Raw genomic sequence first — 27,560 nt, forward strand, 5'->3', positions numbered from 1 at the left:
GAGCAGAACAAACAACTCTGCATCTGTATGCTTGCCTACAATGCCCTGCCTCACGTACAGAGGAGGAATTACTTAAAGTTACAGACAATGTAGTCATTGTTGACCGTTTTTGGTCTGGAGTTGTTTAACCACTTGTGTTCCCTCTGTTTTATCAGTTTTACACTTGTTTGATCTGTACAATGCTTTTGACATGATATAAATAAATAAATAAATAAAACCTAGGCTGCCCAGATCTGAGCTTTGCTCTCAGAGAACCAACTTGATCATCCATCATTCATGGGCAACAAAGAAAGACTATTATCCTGAGGGCTGGTCCTTGCCAAGTAAAAACAAAGCAATCCCTAAAGAATTTAAAGCTGCAAAACCAGTTTGGGTCTCTTCGACAAAAGATAAACATCTGTTGTATAGTTGGAATGTGCCTGTGGTATCCTATTGTTTTCAAGGCATGTGCAGAAGAAAACCTTCATATTGTATTTGGAAAAGAAACAAAACTGGCATTCCCCTGTGACCTGATTCAATGCTCCAGACTAGAAATAATGGAATGTAGCAACGTCAAATCACAAATCCTGCCATTCCCTGATGGAAACAATTCTGCAGAGAGCTCTTCACTCTGACTTACCCATCTTTAGCAAGATGATGTCGGAAGAAGTCATTGGCAGCTAGCTTGATGGCTTTTTCTGGAGTCACAAGGGTGAGATTCACGGCAGCCCCTGGGCAAGAAGACATGGGGAACAGAATGTTAAGAGCACCAGAGAAAGCTTGATGGTTTCATGGTCTATAAATTATACATCCACAGTGGCATTCAACCTTGAGATGGCCCTGTTGAATCATCAATGGCAGTTACAGACAAAGAAGCAGAAGTCATGTTGTGACAACCAGCAATAGGACTTGCCTTCACCCAAACCAATATTATTCTCCCCCCTGCCCTGTTGTGGCACAGCTATGGCATGCAGAGACATCCACTCATGCAACACTAACCAACAGATAGAAGGTAAGGAAAGGTTTTCTCTGATAGGCCAGAGCTAAGTAGCAAATCACCTGAAATCAGGGGCTCCTTCAGCTGCAGAGGCAAAAAAAATGCTCCTTGCAGGAAGAACAGGCAAACTGGCATCTGACAGATGCACTGGATTGTTACTCCCATAAACCTGGGCCGTGTTGGTCAGGGATTACAGAAGCAGAAAATCTGGAGAGCTCCAGGTTATCAACCCCCTATTTATGTATGTATGTATGTATTTATATTTTGCCCTTCTCACCTTGAAGGGAACTCAGAGCGGATCACAGAATACATATACGGTAAACAATCAATGCCGATTATACAATGGCAAGAAAGACAAGTTGTACACACACACACACACAGGCCTTTCCCATCTTCGGCATCTTGGAGGTTGTGCTCATTTCTGGCCATGGGGAGTGGGGGGTTGCTGTCGCTCCAGCTTTGCTGTTGAAGAGCTTTTGTTTGTAAACTTTCCTCCTTGATCAAATCGCAGCATTTTCTGGCATTTTTTATGGGTGCCTAAATACCTCCCCGCTTTTAAAGTGGTACCTATTTATCTAATTAGAACATACCGACTGGACAAGACTGATGCAATCCCTTAAAAGCCATCAGATTTCAGGCTCTTTAAAGGGGTACAATTTATTTAGAAACTTTCCTGGATTTTAGAGCAGGGAAGGGTCAGAATCCCATTGATGGCACACATCAATATACTGCTCCATTGAACCAATATAAATCACTTTTGGAAGCAGCGCAGAGCAGTGGGAATGGATAGTAGAGAAAGCCATCTATGTTGCCTGAGAAACTTGTCCTTCTGGATTCTGAACAATGCGGGAGTCAACAAGACAGCTTGCTCTCTTCACAGATGTAACTTCCTATGCTTTCTCCCCTTTTTTTGCCAGTTTCAGTGATGTCCGAAGCCATTTTGTCCTTCTTTCTACACTATATTTTATTGCAATTCATTTCTTTCTTTTTCTTAACAAGAAATAACACGAGAATTTCTTGTAGCATCTCCATTTTCTCTACAAAACAAGCTGATCTTAGCATGGCCTCAACCCTGTTTGATCTGAATGATTTCTTGCTCAATGCAAACTCCCGCTCGTCCTGGACCCAGTTTCAACAGCGCAAGAGCACACCCAGCCTTGTGCCTGCTGTGGTATGTAAACAGCGCTTGACGTGCACATGGTGAATGTGAGTACTCTATTATAGAGAGCAACTAACAGCAAATCCCTATACTGTAGAAAGCTTTATAAACTGTGTGCTGCTGTGGGGAACAAAGGAAAGCAGCATTAGTGATACAAGGGTGACCAACACTATTGAGGTCACTAAGGGAAGGCAGTCCAGCATCTGCCACTACTGCCTTTTCCCACAAAAAGGATGGCATTCCAGTCATTCCTTCCAACCAGAGAGGTTACACGGAGTATTTAGAAACAAAACAGGACAGCGAGCTTTGGTGTTCCAAAGCACAGCAGGAGCCACTCTTGAAGGATCTGCTAAGAGTCTGTTTCTACCCAAGAGACTGAAGGCCACGTTAACTGAGGGATCACAATGTTTATATGGATGCATGTCTGTTTTAATGTTAGCAGTGTGGAGAGTTGTGGTTTATGTGGGGAACACCCCTCCCATATATGAGGCCATAGCTTAGTGTAACTAACATAGATCCAATCTCTACAGAAGACTCCAGAAAAAGCAATCAATCAAGATGAAGCCTTCCTGTTTGGAACTTTGGAGACTCTGACAATCAGTATTGCCCTAGACATATCACAAGTCTCGGTGAAACTCAGGCACCTATGTTTCAGTATCCCAACAGAAATCTGTATGCTACCTCCTCCAATACCCCCCTTCCCCAAATACACACACCTTTAACTCTAGGAGAAAAACACCCATTAGTGTCAAGGAGATTGATTTTCATTGCAAGCACAGTAGGGAAAGAAATTTATAGACCTAAATTTCCCACACTCAGCATTACTTTCTTCCTATGGTTCTCTCTTGCTCCCTTTCATACACACAAACACCTGATATTGATTTTAAAAACTGACATGAATCCCAGTGGTGCAACTTGTGTTATGTCTAGTTTGACCCCCCCCCCCAAAAAAAAAAAAAGGTTCTGGCCCTCCAATAACTATTCCCCACACAAGCAAATAATTCCAGGATTTTTCAGCTTCCTTTCAGAAGCCTTGACCCTAATTATCAGTAGGGAGGAAACAGGAGAGTAACCATAGGGTCCAGAGCCAAATACAAGGGAGTCCAGTATCCAGGGATAAATCAGAATTCGACAGCCAAAGGTAAGTTCAGGGATCACAAATACCAGATAACAAAAGTCCGATATCACAGCTTCAAGCATCAAAGTTGCAGCAATCAACAAGGTGGCAAGCTTGAGTTTCTCAAATCATAAGTTGTCAAGTGTTAACTGCTGCTGGCTTGTTTCTCAGCTAGTCTTGAGGATCTACGCAGCTGAGACCTTTCTCTTTGCAGGCCCAGGAAACTCAAACAGTTACCTCTTTCTCAGTCTGCTCAGAGGAACCCGCTTGTACTTGTTTTGCAGGCTTAGAAATAGTAGCTCCTTCTACAAATGCTTCTTCAAAGCTTGGCTGGGTGAGCTGATGAGCACTGCTTGAATCCAGCTCAACTTCTAGCCCTTCAACCAGCATCTCCTCATCCTAGCTTTCCAAGTTGTCCATGACAGTTCCTTTGACAGCTCCCTCGGATCATTTGTAAATCACTGTGCTTTGCTTTAGACCTATGAATCCCTCCTAACATGAATATGCCATTTTTAGTTTGAATTGTATAAACTTTTCTTTGCAAATGGGAAAGTTGAAATAAACAGCCAGGAATTCTTAGTCTTGACAGGCGCTTCACTTTTAACCTCTTGCACAACACTAAACGTATAGATATAAATGAGGTCTATACGCTGACACACTGAACTGAGAGAGAAAGCATGCTGTTACCTCCAATCAGTGATACACAATTGGAGGTAACAGCCTGATTTCGAAACCCACGCCACATTCTCATTTACATTTCCAAACTGGGAGATGCCAGCTCTCAACTATGCTGTAACTTCCTTAATAAGGCAGAATGAGGCACAGGGAAAGCCAGTTCTCAACTGAGCCATGCAATCTTAGGGGGACTCCTCAAGCCATGCAGCTGAATCAGGACTTCTTCTGTGAGCACCCACCCCAACAGAAGACACAACACAAGTCAAATGCAGCTAAAAACCAATTTGGTATAGTCTTACCCATAACATCAAACAGAATACAGAGGGTTGTAGCAGCAGTAACTGTGGAAGTATCTGCCCGCTCACTGCATAGTCTATAATGGATAAAGAGCTGAGTGGGAGCTAAAAGACCTGAATACAAATGGCATCACTTCATCTTGATTATTAGCTTTGTTTCTTATTCTATAAACCTAAAGAAATTCTTGCAAATTCATTTTCAGCTAAGGTGACAGTTAGGGTGCTTCAAAGCTAATTAGTAGTGCTAAATATCAAAGGCAGAATAATCCATAAGGCAATATTTCTTATTTTTATCCACGGTTGTAAAAGCTGGACAGTCAAGAAAACTGACAGGAAGAGTACTGACTAATCTGAAATGTGCTGGAAGACATTTTTACAGATATTGTGGACTGCCTAAAAGACCAATTTAATAAAGGAAATCACAGACCCGAATTTGCAAGACACGAGGAAGAACTTCCTACTGTGAGAGCTGTTCAGCAGTGGAACTCTCTGCCCCAGAGTGTGGTGGAGGCTCCTTCTTTGGTGGCTTTTAAACAGAGGCTGAATGGCCATCTGTCAGGGGTGCTTTGAGTGCTATTTTCCTGCTTCAGGGCAGGGGGTTAGACTGGATGACCCACAAGGTCTCTTCCAACTCTATGATTCTAGGATTCTCTGACCTGGGCTATTGATGTTATATCTTCATGGATGCTTCTAATTCATTAAGTCACTAAGAGTCTATGAGTCATAAAGCCATTGGTAACATCTATACAGTGCATTAGATCTATATGTCCCATTTCCAGGGCATCTAGGATGGGCACATTATTTCTTGCTGGTACATTGGAAATATTCCCTCTCCCTGAATAACCCCGTTCCAGACCAAGCAAACGTAATGACTCAGACAGCTTAAAGGAACGTCTGTGCGTGTTCGCATGCACGTCTGTGTAACCTCATCATCCCAAGAAAGCTTCTGGGTCAATATTTTTGCATCTCAAATAAATCAGAGTAATATCCAAAACAAAAAAAAAATACAAACTATGATTTCTCCTAAATCTTTGTTATTTTCAGTAAAGCCGCTTGACAGAAAAGAAAAACCCTGCATAATCCTTGTCCTTAGCAACCCACAATGGCTGCAAATCACTAGAGAAAAGTAAACAGGCTCACGCTAGTGCCAAAAAAAATGACTTCAAAATGTTATTCTTGTCATATAGTCCCTGGTGTTTGATGCTAGATGCTATCTAACTTCAGCACCAAATACTGAAAATATTATAAATAAGGTGGCACGGTTTTCAAATGCCAAAAAGGTCTGGAATGCAGAACCAATAGTCACCATAAAACTGGAGTTTTACAAGGTTTTACTGAAGGCTCCATAAACCTCTGTTAGATTATCTATAAAATGAAGAGGAGTTTCCTGGCAGAGTTGTCATTCTACTAAATGCCTTGCCTTGTTCTGTCCCTTTAACAAAATTCTCACTGCTTTCCATTCAGATATATTTTATTATAATATCTTGCCAAAATTTAGGCAAGCAAACAAGTACTAAAATGGCACTGTTACGTTGACCCATGATCAGTAACAGAAACAGAAGAAAACCCTGCTCACTATCAGTGTACGCCAGTCTCTGAGTTACAAACATCTGACTTATAAATGACTCATAGTTATGAACAGTGGTGAGACAACAAAAAGTGAGAGAAATCTACCCCTTGGAAGATAAATTCACCCCTGAAAGAGTTATCATGGGGAAAAAGTGTCTTCACCGAAGGTTTATCACTAATCATTGTATCCACAATAAGCCAATTTTGAAAAAATCCAACTATCATAGGAACAGAAAGTGAGGTGAAATCTTCTGAACAGGGGTACAAACGGAAAACAAACATCACAGGAGTGTTAACCCTTTCCTATGCAATCCAAAGCATGTGTGTGTGTGTGTGTGTGTGGCTGGAGTTACACTTTTTAAAAGTACAACTTCAACTTAAGAACAAACCTACAGAACCTATCCTGTTGGTAACTTGAGGACTGGCTGTACTTGCAAAAGCCAACCAGTAAAAATAAGCAATGCCAATTAAGTTGCATGGGAAATCACAATTTCTAACAGGAGGGAAAAAACAAAACAAAACCCAGAACCATTCCTATTAATGCAGAATAGAACGAGCAAACAAAGAGAGTCAAGCCACTTCAAGGACACTTTACAATCATGAAATGTCAAAATATTTGAGAGGCACAAAAGTGAGAATGTGGGCTTTCCCCATTTTATTTCTGACCCCATAGGTTGTGTTTGCTTCTAACCTGTATAGTGTTCTTCTAAGAATCAAACATTGAATTATGATGCAATTCTATGCAAGCTAAAATTTTACAATTTTCCATACCAAGGGGTATAGCCTCTTATCTATTTTACTTTATCCTCTGGGATGAACATGGCAATTACATTCTTAAACAAAATATTGAAACATTGCCAAAATGGTTAAGAAAAAGGGTTTGAGTTTCATTCCTTTTATGGGGAATGCAGCAAGGAAAGAAGATTGCACATTATTTGAACTTCGAATCCATGGCCTTTGGACTTCTGACTTGTAGAAAGTTATTTTTGTTATCTCTCTTTCTGCAGCTTAAACACTGTTCGTTGTTCAAGTTCACTAGTGGTGAAGGCCAACATTTCAATGGAAAGTGGAGAATGCCAGAAATGCAGTTAAGCTAGAAGGCTCAGGCATCCCTGACACTAAGGGGTCAGAAACAAAAAGCCGGCCTTATATACAAAATAATAACAATCCCAAGTTTAGAAACATAATCTTCAAGGCACGTTTTGACAGACATAACATCTATTATTTCTTTACTTTTATAATTAGGCAATATTTTGGAAGTTCAATATAAGGACTTCCAGGAGTGCTACATATATGTAGTTGAGTTCTGCTGTCTCAGGCTATCCCAATTCCCAATACTGTTCCATTGTGGGACAGAGAATCTACATTAGAATTATCCTCCAGCAACGGATCAAGCGAGATAAGATAGAGAAGATTTTGTTTTATCTTTTATTTTATTGTGTCAGAAGTGACTTGAGAAACTGCAAGTCGCTTCTGGTGTGAAAGAATTGGCCATCTGCAGAGATACTGCCCAGGAGAAGCCTGTGGGAAGCTTCTCTCATGTCCATGCATGGGAAGCTGGAGCTGGCAGATGGGAGCTCACCCATCTTGCAGATTTGAACTGCCAACCAGCAGGTCAATAGTTCAGCTGGCACAAGGGTTTAACCCATTGCGCCTCCACAGCTCTAATAGAGAAGGTGAAACACATGTTTCTATTTTCATGGGAGGAAAACATGAAAGACTAAGGAAGGGGTCTCCTACGGATTGTGTTTCAGGAAATACAGTCTCAGTTCTTTTGCTGCTAGTTTAGGATTCTGGGAGATAAAATCTAAAAAGCCACTTTTCCCACCACCACACCATTGTATTGCACATATTTTTTCTTCTGTTACATCTAATTCTAGTTTCCATAAAACTTTCTTCTTTATTATCAGAAGATAGTGCTGTTTTGAGAGTGGGACAGACTGCCTCTGAAGGTGGTGAACTTTTCTCTGGAGAATCATAGAATAATAGAATTGGAAGAAATCACATGGGCCATGTAGTCCAACCTCCTGCCATTCAGGAAAAGCACAAAGTATCCCTGACAAATGGCCATCCAGCCTCTGTTTGAAAGCTTCCAAGGAAGGAGCCTCCACCACACTACTCCAAGGCAGAGAGTTCAGAAAGGTCTTCACAGTGGTTGGGCAGGAGTTGACACAGTAGTTGGACAGGCGTTTTTCAAAAGTGCTTTAGTTGCACATTCCTCCATGGTTGGACTAGACAGACCTTGTGGTTCCTTCCAACTCTATCATTCTACCATCTATATAAATAAAAATGTAAATAAAAATGTAATGATAGGGTTGTTGTAGGTTTTATCGGGCTATATGGCCATGGTCTAGAGGCATTCTCTCCTGACGTTTCACCTGCATCTGTGGCAAGCATCCCCAGAGGTAGTGAGGTCTGTTGGAACTAGGAAAAAGGGTTTATATATCTGTGGAATGACCTGGGTGGGACAAAGGATTCTTGTCTGCTGGAGCTAGGTGTCCCACCCTGGTCATTCCACAGATATATAAACCCTTTTTCCTACAACAACCCAGTGATTCCGGCCATGAAAGTCTTCGACAATACAATGTAATGATAGTTTGTGGGATTACATAACTCAAAAACCACTGGGCAAATTGACACCAAATTTGGACACAACACACCTATCAGGCCATTGAGTGACCATCACTCACAAAAACACTGAAAAACACAGTAGAAGGGCCTTAAAAGGCCGAAAATGCAAAAATACGCTGCAGCGCATGTGCAAAAACAACTCCCCCAGCAAACAAAACACACAGTAGCATATCCACACTCTCTTCCAGACTACAACTCCCAGCATCCCCTAGACTAGCCCCTTTAGGAGAGGTGGGTGATCCAAATATGCTGTTTCCATGATGCAAGCTTTCTTCTCCTTGGATTTCTTTGAGAGCATCCAAATCTCTGCATATTTCCAATTTCCTATTCCTGGACAGCAACTCCCACCAGTCCTCCAGATAGATAGTTCAGATAGAGATAAGTAGGTAGGCAGATCAATCAGGAGGACTGCTGGGAGTTGCAGTCTAAGAATAGGTAGAGAAGGATGTAAGGGGGAAAAGAGGAAGGGAAAGAAAAGGGAGGGAAGGAAGGGAAGAGGAAGAGAAGGAAGGAGGGAGGGAAAGCAAAAAAGGAGCGAAAGAAAGGAGAGAAAGAGGGAGGGAAGGTTGGCCACAGCAACGTGTAGCAAGTACAGCTAGTTGTATAATAAAATCTGATCAGCTACCCCAATACCCCAAACAATTTCTGTTTCTTGGGAAATTTAGTGCAATACCAATGGCTACAACTGGGAGCTGTAAGCATTCAGGTTCATTAGATTAGAACTTGACTTTGTTGAATCAAATAATTAACAGTAAATTATCAGTAGTACACTATCTGCAGATAGTACCATGGTGTATTGCATAAACGCTTCTTGCAAAGAGATAAATATTTGCATGCCCTTGCAGTTCTATGGTTCTAGAAAATAAATAAGATTCCAATTGTAGCAACACCCTTTCAATTACATAAATAACTTCAAGGTTTATAGCTGTTTGAACTCAAACTTTGTTCCTTTGCTCTTTGGCCATGCATAACATGGCCATGTAGACAAGGCATATAAGGACAACCCTAAAAGTAAATCAGCTAATTTAACATGTGAAATCTCACTATTGGAGACTTTCTGCCTTTAGGATCTACCAAGGAGCAAAAATTCAACAGATGAATTTTCTACAAGCTTGCAGATAATAACACGAAAAGTTTCACTCAATGAATCTGGGCTTCTAATAGTTGCTACAGGTACAGGAGCCCTACTAGAGAAAGCAACCTTAACTCCAAGACATTACCTCTGGAACTCTCTTCCTCAATGAACGGCCAATCACAAATATGAGATCAGCCATTTATTTACAGTCAATCTCCAATGGAGCTTACAATATAGACATTTTGAGTTAAAAAAGTGCTCTCATTAAATAAAAAATAATTATTTTCTGACTGTAAAATGTATTGCAAACAGTCTCCTGTAAAGGATACATTTGTTTTTAAAGATACTTTCTCTTTCTAGTTCTATCTAAGATTGGTTTTGGATAAAAAATTTGATTAATTCAGGACATATACATCAAACTCTAATGCAAAGGTGGGAATGAAGTGGCCCTGCTGGTGCTTTTGGGTTGCAACTTCCAGCATTCCTTGCCACCGACCATGCTGCAAAAGACTGCTGGCACCTGCTGTTCAGTAACACCTTGAAAGTCAGATGATTTCTTGCTCTAAGGGTTTTATCTATGAAAAGAACCAAGTACAGCAATAACCACAGATCAAATGAGAACGAAAGGTAATGCTTCATACATTCTGAGCTCATTCATTACATCACATCACAATGCCTGCGTTAGAAATTTCCTAAGGTCTTCTACTCAAATAAATGAAAGGAATCCCAACGATAAATAATAGCTAGCTACATCTCTAAGAACAGTTAAATGTTTTGAAATCTCTCTTAAGTCCCTGTAATATAGAATAACCAACACAGACCATTCCTTAAGACATTGCCCGCAAAGAGGGGAATACTATTACTGGGATCACTTATACGTTCTTCCATATTTTTCTGGCTAGTTGTAATAAATTTAGAACTACATTTATTTTCAGCAGAAGTATCCCCTATTAGAGTTGTCTGATAAAGGAAAATATAGTTAATTAGATGTATCACTTGTTGCAGGTGCATCAATTCATTAAATATGCACACTGAATCTGTACAAAAATCACATAAGAACAATAGCCTTGAAGGGAAGATTAATCATTTTGAAGGACAGAAAAATGTTTTGTAAAACAATATACATACTGTATCTGTATATTGGAGACAGAAACATCTTCTATATGGAAGAGAAAAATCTGAACTTTATCTCTTCCAAGGAAGTGCTTATCTACTGTGCAAGTTATGAAGGTATCATCAATATATATCATTTTACAAAAACCACACCAAATAGATTGTCCTATTATAGTTTGCGTACCTTCCTAAGAAAGTTTAAAAACTGTTTCTTCCTGCCAATCTATAAAAAAAATATACTCCTGTGTATCTAATTTCCAAAGTACTGTGAAGTCTTCTCATGGTCATTTGGGGGGAAAGTAATTAAACTGCCCTTATTTATTTATTTATTTACCTTAACTGTACCCAACCCTTATCACCCTGGAGGGGACTCAAGGCAACCTTACAACAGGCAGCAACTTGATGCCACACACACATATATTAAAAAAGCAATTACAATTAAAATCAAACATTAATTGATATTTTAATTGATATTAAAATATCAATTAAAATCACGCCATCCAAATCATAATTCAGGGCAGTTCCATTTGTCAATCACAAATTGATTTGTGGTCACTTATTGTGCTGCTCTAATTACTTGTCAAAAGATTGGTCCCAAAGCCACATCTTAAGTTTTTTCCTGAAGGTCGGGAGAGAAGGGGCTGATCTGATTTCATTGGGGAGGGTGTTCCATAGATGAAGAGTCACCACTGAGAAGGCCCTGACTCTTGTCCCCACCAGTCGTGCCTGCGAAGGAGGTGGGACCAAGAGCAGGGCCTCCTTAGACAATCTTAGCCTCTGAGATAACTTAACAAAGAAACCTCCATCTGTTTTACCTTTAGAGTATGTTTGCAGAACCAGACTAAGACAAGATTAATTTTCTTGACATGATCAACAGCTATTAAGCAGAAACTGAGCAGATGTGGCTATGTATTTATCACACTATTATGTGCTTTGAAAAACTTCACCTACAGAATATCTATCTGCCATGGGACAAAGGCAGGGATGGGCAACCACCAAGGGCAAGGTGGGTAATTTATGGGCCACACAGAAGACCTTCAAAGGCTGCAATGCCCACGCAACAAAATTCACGTCCCCCCAAATTTTCCAAATGTTTGGGTACCAAATGTCCTGAGACATCCTCTAGCAGAGTAGAGAGCATTTTCACAATGTATTGGGAATTCTGTGCAATTTTAAGAGCAGGATATGCTTTTTTCCCGAATAGGAAGCAATCTGGAAGTTGACTTCATAGTTACTTCCTACTGTAAAAATAGCTTGGATGTCACTTCTGGGGAAAATTGGGAGATGCTGACAAGCTGGAATGTGTCAAGAGGAAGGTGACTAAAATGATCAAGGGTCTGGAGAACAAGCCCTATGGGGAGTGGCTTAAAGAGCTGGGCATGTTTAGCTTGAAGAAGAGAAGGCTGAGAGGAGACATGATGGCCATGTATAAATATATGAGGGGAAGTAACAGGGAAGAGGGAGCAAGCTTGTTTTCTGCTGCCCTGGAGACCAGGAGGCAGAACAATGGCTTCAAACTACAGGAAAGGAGATTCCACCTGAACATTAACCGTGAGAGCTGTTCAGCTGTGGAACTCTCTGCCCCAAAGTGTGGTGAAGGCTCCTTCTTTGGAGTTTTTTAAGCAGAGGCCAGATGCTATCTGTCAAGGATATTTTGAATGCGATTTTCCTGATTCTTAGCAGGGGTTTAGATTGGATGGCCCACAAGGTCTCTTCCAACTCAATGAGTCTATGATTCAATGAAAATAAAAAAGAAAATCCCGAAGTTTCCTAGAAGCACAACAACCCATGCAGCCTTAAAAACTTGCCCACTCTGCTCCAGTTACAACTTCTTCCTTGTTGAATGTATGTTCCTGCCAGGATTAATAATTATTAATAATGCAGCTCAACACTAACCTCTGTACATGCCGAAATACCCTTCGGACCGGATTGTCTTAATGAGGCAGTCAGACCTGTTGAAAAGGTAGAAGGAGGAAGAGGAGAGAGAGGGAAAACAACCACAATTACTACCAGCCGCCTTAAAAGCATTGTTTCAGCATTGGACAGTTGCAGGACAGTTTCAGTCTATTGATGCACAGAGTTACTCTTTTGGATAAAATGGCATTGTAGTAGGGAGAGAACGCTGTACTAAATATACATTGTACCTGGAGTAATTACAGTGAGTGCTTCAGTTGGGCCATATGGCTTAACCAGCCGCACTTTTTGTTGTATTACTCATCTTACTGCAGATGAGAAGCAATTTCACATACTCCAAAAGCATTACCATAGCTATCAGAATTCAGACACTTTCCTGTTTTATGCCAATGGAAGAGTCTCCCTTTCTCTCTCAAAGGCTTTAAAATTGCTTCCACTTGCAAAGAGGGATTTTATATAAGAGAGAGAGATTTGGGGGGGGGGGGGGGGGAATAAGTCCAGGTGCAGCAAAGCATAACACAAAGAAACTTGATGTGGAGAACACACTGCTTTTCATAATAAGCACCAGCACGTCTCAGGGGACTTAGTCTTAGCCAGTTTAAAATAAAACAGTCGAATACAACCTGATTTTTAATGTGGAATATTCCACTTTGAATCTCAATGCTCTTTGCTTGTGCCAATCAAACCTAAGCTTCCTTTCTAAATGTGTGACTTAGTCTGTTAGGAAACTTGATACATGGATGGGCCTGCAATTGTTAACATCACACTGCACAAGACAACAGAAAGATGTTTAAACACCTTAAAATGATGCTTTAGTGCTATAATAAAAGATGAGAAGCCAGTCCCCCCCCCCCCCCCATGAGGACATTTTACATACTTATTTTCATGTTTTTTCCCATGTCAGGAGTGACTTGAGAAACTGCAAGTTGCTTCTGGTGTGAGAGAATTGGCCATCTGCAAGGATGTTGCCCAGGAGACACCTGGATGTTTTGATGTTTTACCATCCTTGTGGGGGGGTTTCTCTCATGTCCCCGCATGGGGAGCTGGAGCTGACAGAGGGAGCTCAACCCGCTCTCCCTGAATTTGAACTGCTAACCTGTCAGTCAGCAGTCCTACTGTCACAAAAGTTTTACTTAATGTGCCACTGGGGGCTCCATTTTCATTTTATGTTATGTTATTTCTATCTCATCTTTCTCTTAGTGCAGGAACCCCAAAGGTTAAAGTCCTGTTTCAGGAGACAAGATCAGTGGTAAGGCAAGGGCACACCACACATCTATCTCCAAAGCCATTATATTCTTAAATGCTACTTGTGCAGATGGGCTTAGCATAGAGCATTATTCCTTAGTCTTTATTTGATTTCCAATTTTTGAAATGTTCATTGCAGAGTTTTCCTCCTGTATCGTGCCAGGCATCTCTCCTACACAGAGGATTGAGAGCCTTGCCCTTAGGATACCAGGCTTCTCAGGAACCAGGAGGAAGTAGCTCACATTTAGTATACCTTCTGCGCTCCCTCGCTGAGATGTTGGTAGTAAACACTAGTCGCCAACCTTCTCTTGCCTCAAGAGTAACAAGAAATATCATCAATAAGCCCATCCCCATCCCTGGTCTCCAGGGCTCACATAGTCTCTATTTCCCCCATGGAAAATGTTACGATTATTTTGTCAATTAATGGTATGTTTATTTTGATTGTGTTTCTTTTGATTTTTACATTTCTCCTCCTGATATACATGTCTTGATTAAGAGGTTTAATTGCATGCTTCAACTTTCTAAAGCTAATGTCTCCTGTCTCAATGTATCAATTGCCCATAGATGCTATATGGCTGATTGAAATAAAAGGCACTACAGGTTGGCTTCTATCTCAGTTGTTACTAAGGAAGTGGTTTTGAGTTGTGCCAAGATAATAAATGTAAACAATATTTCAGGAATCTCTTGTCCCATGGCTAAGAACACAAAGAATAATATCATCATCCAATACCTCAGGTAGAAGGAAGCAGATTTCAACGTGGGCATGCATTTACAGGAAGGCATATAATTATAGGGTGGGATAAGGTGGGGACAAATAAAGATTCCTGTCCCCACAATTGCAATTCTCCTTCAGTCCACACATTTCTAGCATTGTAGTAATTAAAAGGGCCTCCTGGTGGTGCAGCGGGTTCAACTGCTGAGCTGCTGATCTTGCTGCCCGAAAGGTTGGTGGTTCAAATCTGGGGAGCAGGGTGAGCTCCTGCCATTAGCCCCAGCTTCTGCCCACCTAGCAGTTCGAAAACATGCAAATTTGAGTGGATCAATAAGTACCACTTCTGCAGGAAGGTAATGGCGCTACATGCAGTCATGCTGACCATGTGAACTTTGAGGTATCTATGGATAACTCCAGCTCTTTGGTTTAGACATGGAGATGAGCACCAATCCCCAGAGTTGGACACTAGACTTAATGTCAAGGGGAAACCTTTACCTTTACTTCAATAACTAAAAATTTCAATTGAGAATTTAGAAACACATCTTAGGCAAACAAAGACAAAAAGCAGACAAAGTGACTAAGGGAATGTGAACACAGCAAATACAAACATTCTAGGAGTGAATGTCTCATTCTCTGCAATGTCATAAATGTGGGAAATGGAAGAAAATTCTCTAGTCCTAATTATCATTTAGGCAGACAATCCTCTCATTTCGCCCTCCATTTCAAAGCTACATCTCTGATTGCAAGAGAAGTTGAAAGCTTTATGACCACCACTTCATTTGTACCATGCTGACCCTGGAACTTCAATCAAGTTCCAAGGGAACACCTTGCCAAAGCGTGCATGACAAAAAGAGTGTTCCAGAACGTTGCTTCTAGAACAGAACAATAAAAGATCCACAGCACAAAATGAACTTGCAATGTACTTGGTCTCCAGCACAAGACATACATCAAAACCAGCACTTCTTAAGTTCTGAGGGATGAGTTCATATGCTCAGTATCCATGAAAGACAGTAATGCGCAAGCCATGAGTCACTTTGCCTCCAACCAGTGAGACGGCATTGAAGATAATTTTTAAAAAACCTTAACACTTTGTCAGGGAGCTCAGGATGTCTGAGGAGTGGGCTCTCCTCACCCAACCTTTATCCTCATAATAATCCAGTAAATTGGGGTAGGCCGAAAGAAGCTACTTCTTCCAAGACCACGCAGTCGGCTTAATGTTCAGGATAGATCTGAAACCAGGTCTCTTTTAATTCTGATGCTTTACTTACTCACATCAGATGGCCTCTCCAACTTAGAGGAGCAACAAAAGTTCAGCTGCTGGATGGTCATGGCAGCTGGCCCAAGGCTAAGCATGCACAAACATATCTTTTCAGTCCAAATGTGAAACAAAAACACTATGCTTTCTCAAAGTAGTGATGTATTTGAATGGTCCTTCATAAAATACCTAGCTGATAAAAGAATTAGAATAAACTATTAATAGTAAGCATATGAGTCCTCTAAGAAAAAAAAATGGCTCACAAGATCGACTGTGATCCCGTGTTTGTGTTCAGGGTTTCAAATCCACACTCTTATTGTTGCTATATAAACTGATCTTGAAGAAGTGATTAAAAAGAGTTTTTATAGCTGAAGAAGTACAGGAATCTACCTGACACGGCTAATGGAAGAACACTGCAAAACCATTCACAGAAAAGCCCTATAAAATTACTTAAAACTAATAATTAACTTATTGCTGTTGCACAGTTTTTACAGTTTAATAACTGGAGTACTTACATGCTGGAGTACATCCTCTGGCCATTCTGCTGATTCTGCAGGCGAGTTTTTGCCAGGTCAATAGGAAATACACAAGTGACCCCAATTAGCCCAGCTATCCCTCCATTGATCAGCTTGGCAGGTAAACTACAAGGGAAAACAACACAGAGGTACAAGCTCAACTGGACAGCAAATGCAAACAGAAAGGAATATGTGCATGAGAAATACCAACATCTACAAAAGTTTTGTGACTCCTTAAAGATCAGGTTATTGTGCCGTGAGCTTTAATGGGTTACCGTCCAACTAATGTATCTGGCAACCCATGACAGTACCGTATATACTCGATTATAAGCCAAGTTTTCCAGCAAATTTTAATGCTGAAAAATCCCCCCCCCCCCCAGCTTATATTTGAGTGAGAGTCCATGATCCAGATCGCTCTACCATGTTTTGCACTGGCAAACCCTCCAAACTAGACCTTTATCCAGGAGAGACCGAGAGGTGGGATGGGAAGAGAAGGGATGTAAGGGGAGGAGGATGCGATTTGCAAGGGAAACCTGGAGAGGTGAAACAGCAGCAGCCTCCACCACCGATGCCATTTGCAAACTGGGCTCCCTCCTTAATTCTGCCCACAATGTAACTAGTATTTAATTTTTATTTTCATCTTACCAAGTACAGGGAGAGTTTTGTTTATTTGCCTTATGTTATTAAGTATTTTAAACCCGATTTTCTACAAAAGAAATACTGAAGACAACAAACATAGCTAAAAACAAATGAAATGATACAATCATAAACATCATCACAATCAAGCATTAACTTACATTTTAAAAATGGAAAATATTTCTAAGAATTTTACTTTTTGGGGAATGACTTATAAATCTCAAACCTTCATGTTATATTAGTCTATTCAGAAACAAAATCTCACTGAGTTCAATGGGAGCCTGTTTCAAGAAAGCATACTCATGATTTGCAGGTGCAGCTGGTAGGAATGAGAAACAGGGCCTTTTCAGTGGTGGCCCCTTGTCTGTGGAACTCACTTCCCAGTGAAGTTAGATTAGCTCCCTTCTTCCTGACCTTCAGAAAGAAACTGAAAACCTGGCTGTGGGACCAAGCTTTTGGAGAACACAGTGCAATAGGCAGCAATGAAGTATGCATAATATGATTGGAATGGCGCCTGGAATATGACTTTGGATTTGTGTAGTTTTAATAGTTGTTTTTTGTGTATTTATGTAATGTATTAATATGCTATGTTTTTAGTTTTTAATTTTTAATTATTTTAATGTATGTGTATATTATATCTGTTTGTTGTGTGTTGGCATTGAATACTGCCAATTTGGAAGCCGCTCTGATTCCCCTTCGGGGTGAGAGAGAGAGCGGGGTAAAATATAGTAAATATATAAATAAATAACCTCCAAATGTATTAGAAAATCTTATGTTTTCAGCACTCAACAGAAAAATTATTCATGAAAAATGACAGTCGCAGATTTCAAATGAGGCCAAAAGCTATTCAAAAGTCACACTATGGATGGTATTTGGCTGTCACTGCTCTATAAACTACTATAATGATTTTGTAAGAGAGGTGGTCCAGACCGAAAAGCCATCTCTGGAGGAAAAGAAGGAGAAAACCCATGAAAGTCTTAATCTTGGTATCCAGTCATAGATATTATGGTCCATGTAATGTCGATCTCTGAAGCTCTACAACAAACATTTTCCAGACAATTTTTGGGTTGTAGGAGAGGGAGGCAGATATTTATTAACTAAGATGAAAAGAGGTGTCAAAAATTGTCTGAAGCTGATTATCCTAATGTTTTATGATGTATGACCCAGCAATATTTTGAGATTTCCCTTTTCCTATAGACAGAAATCAATACCAAATCAATCTTGGGTCATTTTGGAAATTTGGTAGATCAGACAAACATCTTGGAGTAAAGTTTGTGATGAGAATCCCATTCCACAGTTCAAATCTCATTAATATGGCACACAAAGATTGAATGTGCTCTTCCTAATATAATTCCCTCCCTCCCTTTCTCTACCACACAAACGCACACAAAATCTCGGTGTATGTGTGTTTTACAACATCAGTATTATCAGCTACTCCCTCCTGGGCACACAGAAGACTGGGTGACATGGACGGCACTGAACAGACTGCACTTTGGCACCACAAGATGCAGAGCCAACCTTAAGAAACGGGACCACAAAGTGGAGTCCACGACATGCGAATGTCGAGAAGAGCAAACCACAGACCACCTATTACAATGCAGTCTTGAGTCCTTCCACATGCACAATTGAGGACCTTCTTATACCAGCACCAGAGGCACTCCAAGTGGCCAGCTACTGATCAAAGGACATTTAATATAATGCCAAGTTTTCAAACTTTTTTTTGTTTGCTTTTCAAATACATTACAACTGTACCCTTGGTTTGCTCCTGATACAATAAATAAATAAATAAAATCAGCTAAGTGCAGCTACCTGGGCATACAAACACAAATGCACACATTCAACTAAAAGCAAATGAAAACAAAGCAGGACATAATTCTCCTTTTAAATGTTCCCCTTTGAAATCAATGTCAGGGATCTTTTGAAAAAATAAACATAGAATAAATGCATGGTATCATAACCATGCAGTTAGCCATTCTCTATTCAATTCAGGAAACTTCTAATGTGTTCTTTCTAATCTACATTTTTAAAAAGTCTAGTCACAAAGAGTGTCAGTAAGAGGTACTCTTTGCAAAAACTGCTTTTGGAAGATAATGAGCTTTGGAAGTCGCTCAGAGAAGAGAAGAGGACTGCTGTGGGTGCAAGCAGAGCTGAGCAGAATGACTTTCACGAAAGGGAAACGGCTAAGTTGAAAGCTGTTTCACATCTCATAAACTGTAACATGAAATTTGCTTTTCAGGATGAGTCTAATGAGGCTCCCAAAATGGTTCATCTGAGAGAGGTAAAACCAAACCAGGAGTATCAAAGCCTTGCCATGACAACTCACCTGAGCATTTTGTGCCAAGTGTTACAACATGTTCTTGTGTCTGTTAAACAGAATGTTCCAGCACTCATTTGATTCCATTCCAGGATTTTGAAATGGACGTTATTTTACATCATAGATTGCTGGGATGGTACAAATCAATACATTAAAGGCGTTGCTGAAATTTATGCTGTAAAGCCCCAGTATTTGTTACGTGTTGCTTAAAGGTAACTCAACTAAGTGACAGAAAGGATGGAATTTTTGATCTTTTATTTAGCATCCAGAATTACATAGGGCGAGTACCAAAGAGCAGATAATCTACTTTACATGTAATATAGAAAAGCTTAAGAAAATCTGATGGGTCTTTAATATTCAAGTTGGCTAAAATAATCTATTCGCATGGCATTGGTCCTACACTGGAAACATAACTGCAAATCTATATTACAGAGCAAGATGTCCATAATCCTTTTTTTTCTTCCACTACTTTCCTCCTCATTTTTCCTATAAAATTTGGTCTTTTGAGGCCATAATGGACTTTGAATAGATATAGTTTATCTATTTATGGTTGGAGCCCCTGGTGGCGCAATGGATTAAACCCTTGTGCTGGCAGAAATGTTGACTGATAGGTCAGCGGTTGAAATCCGGGGAGAGCGGGTTGAGCTCCCTCTGTCAGCTCCAGCTCCCCATCCAAGAGAAGCCTCCCACAAGGATGGTAAAACATCAAACATCTGGGCGTCCCCTGGGCAACATCCCTGCAGACGGCCAATTTTCTCACACCAGAAGCAACTTGCAGTTTCTCAAGTTGCTCCTGACACGCAAAAAAATCAATTTATGGTAAGGAAATACATTGTACACATAACATTCTCATTGTGATGTATACAATAATGATGTTGACATAACATGAATGGCATTTCTTTCTTTCTTCAGCACCCACTGGTTAGGAGGACTTTCTTTGGCTTTACTCTATTTTGACTATGACTCTGAAAAAAAGGATTTGGGTTCCCACTCATCCATGAAAACCCAATGGGTGACCTTGGACAAGTCATACACTCTTAGCTTCAGGAAAAAAAACTTTGAAAGGCTCACTTTATGGTTGCCATAGGTCAGAGGTGCACAACAACAACAAACTAATACTCAGTAAAGAAATAACCTGATTAATCTATGCAGAAGACTTCAGGTTCAGTCCATCTTTGGCATCTCTCAGGGAGCTTGGAAAGACTCTCATCTGAAATCTTAAGAGAACAGATGTCCTCTGGCTAGATGGACATCTTCCTATGTTCCTAGTTGGTTTAAATGATAACTAGCCTATGTATTTGCAATGCAATCCTATATATATTTACTTAGAAATTAGTTACCCCCAAATAAGCCTTAATTAATGAGAAGATAAAGCCCAACCTGTAATTAGCACAACCTGTAATTAGCACTCTAGCACAGAAGTCCCTAAACACAGGCCCGTGGGCCAGATGTGGTCCTTCGAGGTCATTTACCCAGCCCCCACCCTAGATTTTAGACTTAGGATCACCCTATGTCTGAAACGACTTGAAGGTACACAACAACAACAACAACAACAACAACAACCCTAATTAACTGGACTATCTTATCAGCCAAAAGCAGGGCCAGACTTCTCACCAAAATACTTGTAAGAAAAAGACATGAAAGAACAATACAATACTTAAAATGAAGAACAGTTTCAACCAACAAATATTGTATTGTTCTTTCATGTTTGTTGCACTACAAATAAGATGATAATAATACTTTATTGTTTCACTTTATTGTTTGGACAGTGTCTCCCAGTGAAATAATTGATATCTCCGTGCAATAATGAACAATGCAGATGACAAATGGGATGGCTCCTGGCATATATTTTTGGATTCTGTGATTTTAACTAACTGCTTTAATTGATATGTTTTAATTATGTGATTTTAATGCTTTTGTTGTTTTTATATTGATATGTGTTCAAGGCACTGAATTGTGCCCTTGTTGTGAACTGCCCTGAGTCCCCTTCAATGAGAAAGGCAGGATATAAATAAATAAAATAAATAAATCATAATAAATTTATATCCCGCCACCATCTCCCCAAAGGGAATCGAGGTAGCTCACAAAAGCACTCAATAGTGCAAACATATAAATAGCACATAAACAAAATAGCACAATAACAATAAAGTTTACATAAAGAAATTACATGAAACATCATATAATATGTGCAGTGTGCATAGGAATTTGGTCATTTTTTTTCCAAACTATAGCCCGCTCCCCCAACGGTCTGAGGGACCATGAATCAGCTCTCGTCTTAAAATGTTTGAGGCCCCCAGTCTAGCACATATCTTCAGATATGAGACACAGTTACCACTACAGCCCAAAAACAGGAGAGAGTAAAACCTACAATCACAGGGAGAAATAAAAATGCTGCTTTCTGAATGCATAGTTATTTTTTAATATTCAGTATAATTTTTACATATAAAAAAAGAAGGAAAACTGAATAGGAAAAAATCACTTTTGTATGATGGGGCAGTGTTATTAGCTGCAACATCACGGAATCGAATATTTGCATTTGGTGGGGAATATCACAGTTATAAACACCAACCAAAGAAAAACCACATGTGCAACAACAAAGGAAGCAGAACTGATGCTAACCGTTGAGAGAAAAACAGAAGAACTTTTACCTGATCTGTTTATCAGCCATTTAATTCAGATTGGATCTTGTAGAAACCAGATTTCTTTTCTTCCCAAAGTCCTCCAACTTCTTTGATCTTTTGACACCTACTTCCAGCAAGTGGTTTTCTAGAAGCAGATAGAAATATCACCAATGTTATTATTCCTAATCAGCGTTAGAGAAGGCCTTTGTTTACATGGAAGTAAGCTATTATTTTCCAGAGAATCCTATACGGTAGATGATGTATATACAGTTTAGCAACTGGACCGATATTTCAGAGGTTTCGGTCGATCCCAGGATATGACGTCCAAGAAAAATATATATCTAATACCCAAATCTGTGTAGAGTACAATCTTTTAAGGAGAAAAGTACAGAGTGAAGATCACAGAAAGTAACAATTTCTTATTAAGGGAGGCACTCTGCTTTTTAGTTTTAAAGTGCAGTGGATTATCTCAACAGTGAGGGTAAGGCATTACTGCACATGCTCAGAGGTACAGTTGTTCTCTGCACATTGGAGTAACCAGTTCTGTCTTCTGAATAGGTTGTAACCCTTACTGAAGAGGGATTTCTTTTTCAAAACAATGGCCATGTTACAGAAGCATTCTCTCGTGACGTTTCACCCACATCTATAGCAGGCGACCACAGAGATTGAGGGGTGTGTAGGAAACTAGGCAAGTGAGGTTTATATATCTGTGGAATGTCCAGGGTGGGAGAAAGAACTCTTGTCTGCATGAGGCAAGTGTGAATGTTGCTATTCAGTTCACCTCTCTTCCAAGGTGAACTGAACCACCTAAACTAGGCTCTACAGGCCAATGAATACTCCACCACAGACATCAGAAGAGCTGCAGGACCAAGAACAAGCCACAAGAGTCAAGACAAAGATCCACCCAGAGGAACCAATGACCGCATAGGGAAGCTGATGAAGAAACACAACCTACAAACTATCTACAGACCCACTAAGAAAATCAAACAAATGCTATGTTCAGCAAGGGACAAGAGGGATCCTTTCACCTCTGCAGGACTCTAGCATATATTATGAAGCTGTGGACAAGTCTACATAGGGACCACCAAATAAAGCATTGCCCAAACACATATCAAGGAACATGAAAGGCACTGCAGACTAACTCAACTTGAGAAGTCAGTCATAGCAGAGCACCTGATGAACCAAATTGGAAACAGCATATTATTTGAGAACACAGAAATGCTGGACCACTCTAACAATCACCATATCAGACTACACAGAGAAGCCATTGAGATCCACAAACATGTGGACAATTTCAACAGAAAGGAGAAAACCATGAAAATGAACAAAATCTGGCTACCAGTATTTAACAAACCCTCTAAACTTAGGACAGTAAATAAAGAGCAACACTCAAAACAGGAGAATTTCAGACAAGAATCAATTAGAGCCAGCTAACACCTCCCAACAAAGGATCCCCCAGGCAGCAACCCCTAGGCTTTGAAGCTGCAAGGCCATTAAATGCTAATCAAGGGGCCCAATTACGACATTCACGCTTGCCTTAAGCAGACAAGAGTTATTTCTCCCACCCTGGACATTCCACAGATATCAAACCTCACTTGCCTAGTTTCCAACAGACCCCACAACCTCTGAGGATGCCTGCCATAGATGTAAGCAAAACGTCAGGAGGGAATGCTCCTGGAACATGGCCATACAGCCTGGAAAACTCACAGCAACCCAATACACAACCATTTTGCCAATCACACTTTTGAATCTTACACTGTTTTACAATCTCTTGAAATGCCACAATGATATAGACACATTCTTATTGGGATAACTTAAATAGTGACAGAATAGGACAATAGCAACTAGAGGGAAAACGGGAGAATTCTGAACATTTAATTCCTGGCATGCTGAACCATAGCAAAAAATTGCCTAAGGTAAAACTAAGCTATCTGATCTGTTACACAAGATGAATGGTTGAATCTTGTACACAAATCAGGGGGACATGCAACAATATTAATTAAAACTCTTTCTTGGTGCATAGAAAAGAGACTAAACATGAATTGATTATAAAGGAATATGTAGAAAATGTTAATGCTGACAAGAGACTCAATACATATCTTTCACCTTCAGTGGAAACGAAGAAAAATCAGACTCAACCATGATTTAATCATCTTCTCGTTGCTCTTATCTTTCATATTAGAAAAATGAAAATGGAAAGAAGATTATCACTTTAGCCATAGCTGAATCTAAAAGGCATTTGCCTTTCATTTTAAAGAGAAGACTATTTCCAAATTACTTGCTCCTGCTGTTCAGGGAGGCGAGTTAACATGCTGAAAAAATGCTGAGACATCACACCCGCCCACCCACCACATGGCACCAAGGCATTTGTCAAATCTGACATGCTGCTAAGCTAGAAAAACAGATCTTCTGCGTAGTCTTATAATGAAACCAGATAATTCTGCAATGGGGAAGGAAAAACAAAGTATCTTTCGGTGCTGACATCCCTTCTAAAAACCTCCTGAATGATTGTATCCAGTCATGTCAAAGAAGCAGCAATAATAAAGATTTAAAGTATTCCTATTTGAAAGCATGCCATTACAACAAGAAAAATATGATGACAACAAAGCCATCCTATTTGTCTCCATACAGATAATTTACTTATTGCAAAAAAGACTTAAATTTATTTTTCCGTGTTCTTTGTGGGAGGAGGTTATGAAGCACATATATCAATAGGGATCTGGTTCTCAGACTTCACGAGGGTATGTGAAAATGCATATAATAATGAACCCAATTGTTTTTAATGGGATGAATGATGAAGATGGTGTAGCTTGTGCAGGAATCCCTAAATGAATAGATGAAACTATGGATAAATGAAAATGCATTTCTCTTCCATGGATATGTAGGTTGTATTGTACTGATCTACCATTCTAAAAGAAACCTGCATCCCAATGTTCATCCCCAGAGTAAGTTATTTGGGGGAGGGGAGGGGAATCTACATATCTGTAGTAACTAACTACCAACTCAATAAGGAGTTAAGTCTTTGATCAACAAATGAGATCTGGGGGGGGGGGGGGGGACAGGACAAATACACGCTTTTATAAAACAGAGTCCTTCATAGCATTACTGTGTTTCCTAAGTTATGCAACAGCAAGAGTAAGTCCCTTGTGAACTGCCTCAAGGCAAACCACGACTACCTTTTATGGCCCATTGGAAATTGCAGCTGGCACTGTAAAATGCACTATCCCACTGGGGATGGGGAAGACCAAATGACTGAGCAACCAGGTATTTCTGAATCTGAAATGGAACAGCAAGCACCCTTTCTTAAACATTTTGTGCTAATGCACAACACGAACACAATCACCAAAACATACCAAGTAACTCGGGGACCCTTGCTCTTGAGGGTTGGACTGACCCAAGGCATTTTGCTGACTGTCATCTTGGTTTCTAGGGAAAGTTGAAGTTTGATCTGCTCTTTTCATTGAATTGTTGTGAGTCTTCAAGTCATTTCTGATTTATGGCAACTCTAAGGTAAACCTTGGTCTCAAAAATCATAGTTCAACATGCAAACCACTATACCATACCAGTTCTGTTTCATTGGCTTTTGAACCCATTCATTGCCTTTTTAGCTTCACATCTGTATTTGTTAAACTTTTCCCCAACACTTTATCTCTCTTCAGTACTTTTTAAACCTCATGACAAACAAATATTGTGACACAAATCTTGTGACTGAATCTGGGCTCTGAAAGCATTTTACGAGGATGGCTATCCAAAGCGCTCTGAGGTGACTTTAAGCTGTTTCTTAAACATGATTAAATTCTGCTGCAACCTCTGATCAATATGCATATTATATAAATAAATACCAATGCAATGGCTTAGGTACTCTTTATACAAATAAGCTTTTTATTTCCTTCCAAAGGAAACAAAGTGAAGGTAAATGCCAGAACATAGGATGACTGGTGACCACAACTGTGGGGTGGTGAACCTACTCTAAACCAGTGGTTCTCAACCTGTGGTCCATGGCCCAACAGTAGGCCGCGAGAATGAAAATTCGGTCCGCAAACCTCCTTCCTCTTTATTTTATTTTATTTTATTGATTTCTGCTCCTTTCTGCAGAGCTAACCATCCCTACCCCTTTTGGTACTAATGTTGGAGAGTGGACCCTGGTCAAAGTGGTCCCTGATAAAAAAAAAGACTAGGAACCACTGGTCTAAACTAAGCTTTCAAAGGATTCTCCAAGGTGCTGGCCCCTGTTCACTCAAATAGAGAGATTCTTCAATGCTTGGTTTAAAACCTGGAGTTCACCACTTTTCTTCCATCATTGCCCTCAGCTATAAAGACTAGATGCACCTCTAGAACTTCTCATAACTTACAGGCATGGGTCAAGCAGCCTGTTACATTGCAAAGCGATTGGAAAATGTCTGCTGAAACTCAAAGAACTTGCAGAACAAAAACATTACTGGTGGGGGGCTGGGTTTCAGTGCAATGCTAAGTTTGTTGCCATTCCCTATGACTAGCATAAATCGTGCAAAGAATTAAAAACAATGCCAGAACAATGTTAATTTGTCCAGTATACATATAGCAATATATCCTGCTGGATCTGGTATTTTTCCAAGTATAATTAGGATAGCACAGTAACATTTAAAAGCACACATTTTCCTTTCAATTTATGCAATATGTTCATATTCTGCTCTGCCCCCTTCACAAATGTTGCTTTGCATTTCAGCAAAGATTTTCAGTACATGTGGGTGTATGATGGAATAAGGCTAGCATTCAATGTCTTCTGCCAGAGATGCCTTTGATTTAGAACAAATCTTACACCAGCTGATTGCCAGAGCTATCCTTCTTTAGACTCATATCACTTCTTGATGCATCCATTTACTTGAAGGCTGCACTTTTTCTTAACTCCTCAGAGGTGATATATTTTTGCAACTGTGCGAGGACACCAAATCTTTTCTATGGTTCTGATTAAATGCACATCCTTGGAGAGAAATCCATACTAGTACAATACACTCCACATAAATTTTGTAGGTCACACAAATGTTGTAGGTAACAGATGTACTAGTATGTCTTGTAACAATCCTCCTCCCAACAACCCCCCTCTTTCCAATCAGTTTTCCAGACAGATAAGACTGGTTGGATGGTAGAAAACCAGAGAATAATGCACTTGGTTGTGTGATAGAAGGACACATTATTTAAGAGAATACAATAAAATGCCCCAAGGAAGCCTTAAAGATTATTGCATGAAGATCTGAGCCAAACTCTTCCAAATATGGAAAAGAAATGCATATTGGGAAGCATATTTTTTCATTGTTAACACATGGCTATTGTGTGTACATAACTGTCAGCTGTATTGTCCTTAGAATAACCCTATGAGTCATGTCAAACGAATTCCATTTTACAGATAAGGCAGTAAGGAAAACTATTGGGGGGAGGGTTTGAGAGAGACAGAGACAGATCAGTGGATATATCTGACACAAAAGGGGACCTGGCAAAGTCAATCTTTGTTGACTGAGTTCACCTCTCCTCTTTCAGGATGGTGAGATACTGTTATGGAACCAAGAAGGAAGAGAAGAATGTGTCACGAAATCTGTGAATGTTTGGCTTTTATTAGTGTAGCAGATTTCACTGCAATGCTTACCACCCCCTCCAAATATATATATTTGCCACCAGATATATTTGTTTTCCGCTTTTTAATTGGGCTGCTACAGGGACCTCTGTGGGAAATTATGTATCTTCATCAGGAAGATCCTGCTTT

The 27,560-nt window shown here is 40.0% G+C and overlaps 1 protein-coding gene across 4 annotated transcripts in view; it reads right to left on the reverse strand.

Annotated features, from left to right (window-relative positions):
* SLC25A22 (solute carrier family 25 member 22) overlaps nt 1-27,560 on the reverse strand; it is an 89,133-nt gene that overhangs the window by 25,686 nt on the left and 35,887 nt on the right. For 3 of the 4 annotated variants that reach the window (XM_060769271.2, XM_067462587.1, XM_067462588.1), the window contains exons 2-5: nt 21,851-21,968; nt 16,253-16,378; nt 12,508-12,563; nt 620-710 (exon numbers count right to left, since the gene is read on the reverse strand). In XM_060769271.2, coding sequence (XP_060625254.1) covers nt 620-710; nt 12,508-12,563; nt 16,253-16,378; nt 21,851-21,870 — 293 coding nt within the window. In that variant the 5' untranslated portion in view covers nt 21,871-21,968. Of the gene's footprint in view, nt 1-619; nt 711-12,507; nt 12,564-16,252; nt 16,379-21,850; nt 21,969-27,560 lie in introns of those variants that run through there. The other variant, XM_067462589.1, reaches the window with a different exon arrangement.

This window comes from Anolis sagrei, chromosome 1, assembly GCF_037176765.1.
Source record: "Anolis sagrei isolate rAnoSag1 chromosome 1, rAnoSag1.mat, whole genome shotgun sequence".
NCBI classification, from domain to species: domain Eukaryota; kingdom Metazoa; phylum Chordata; class Lepidosauria; order Squamata; family Dactyloidae; genus Anolis; species Anolis sagrei.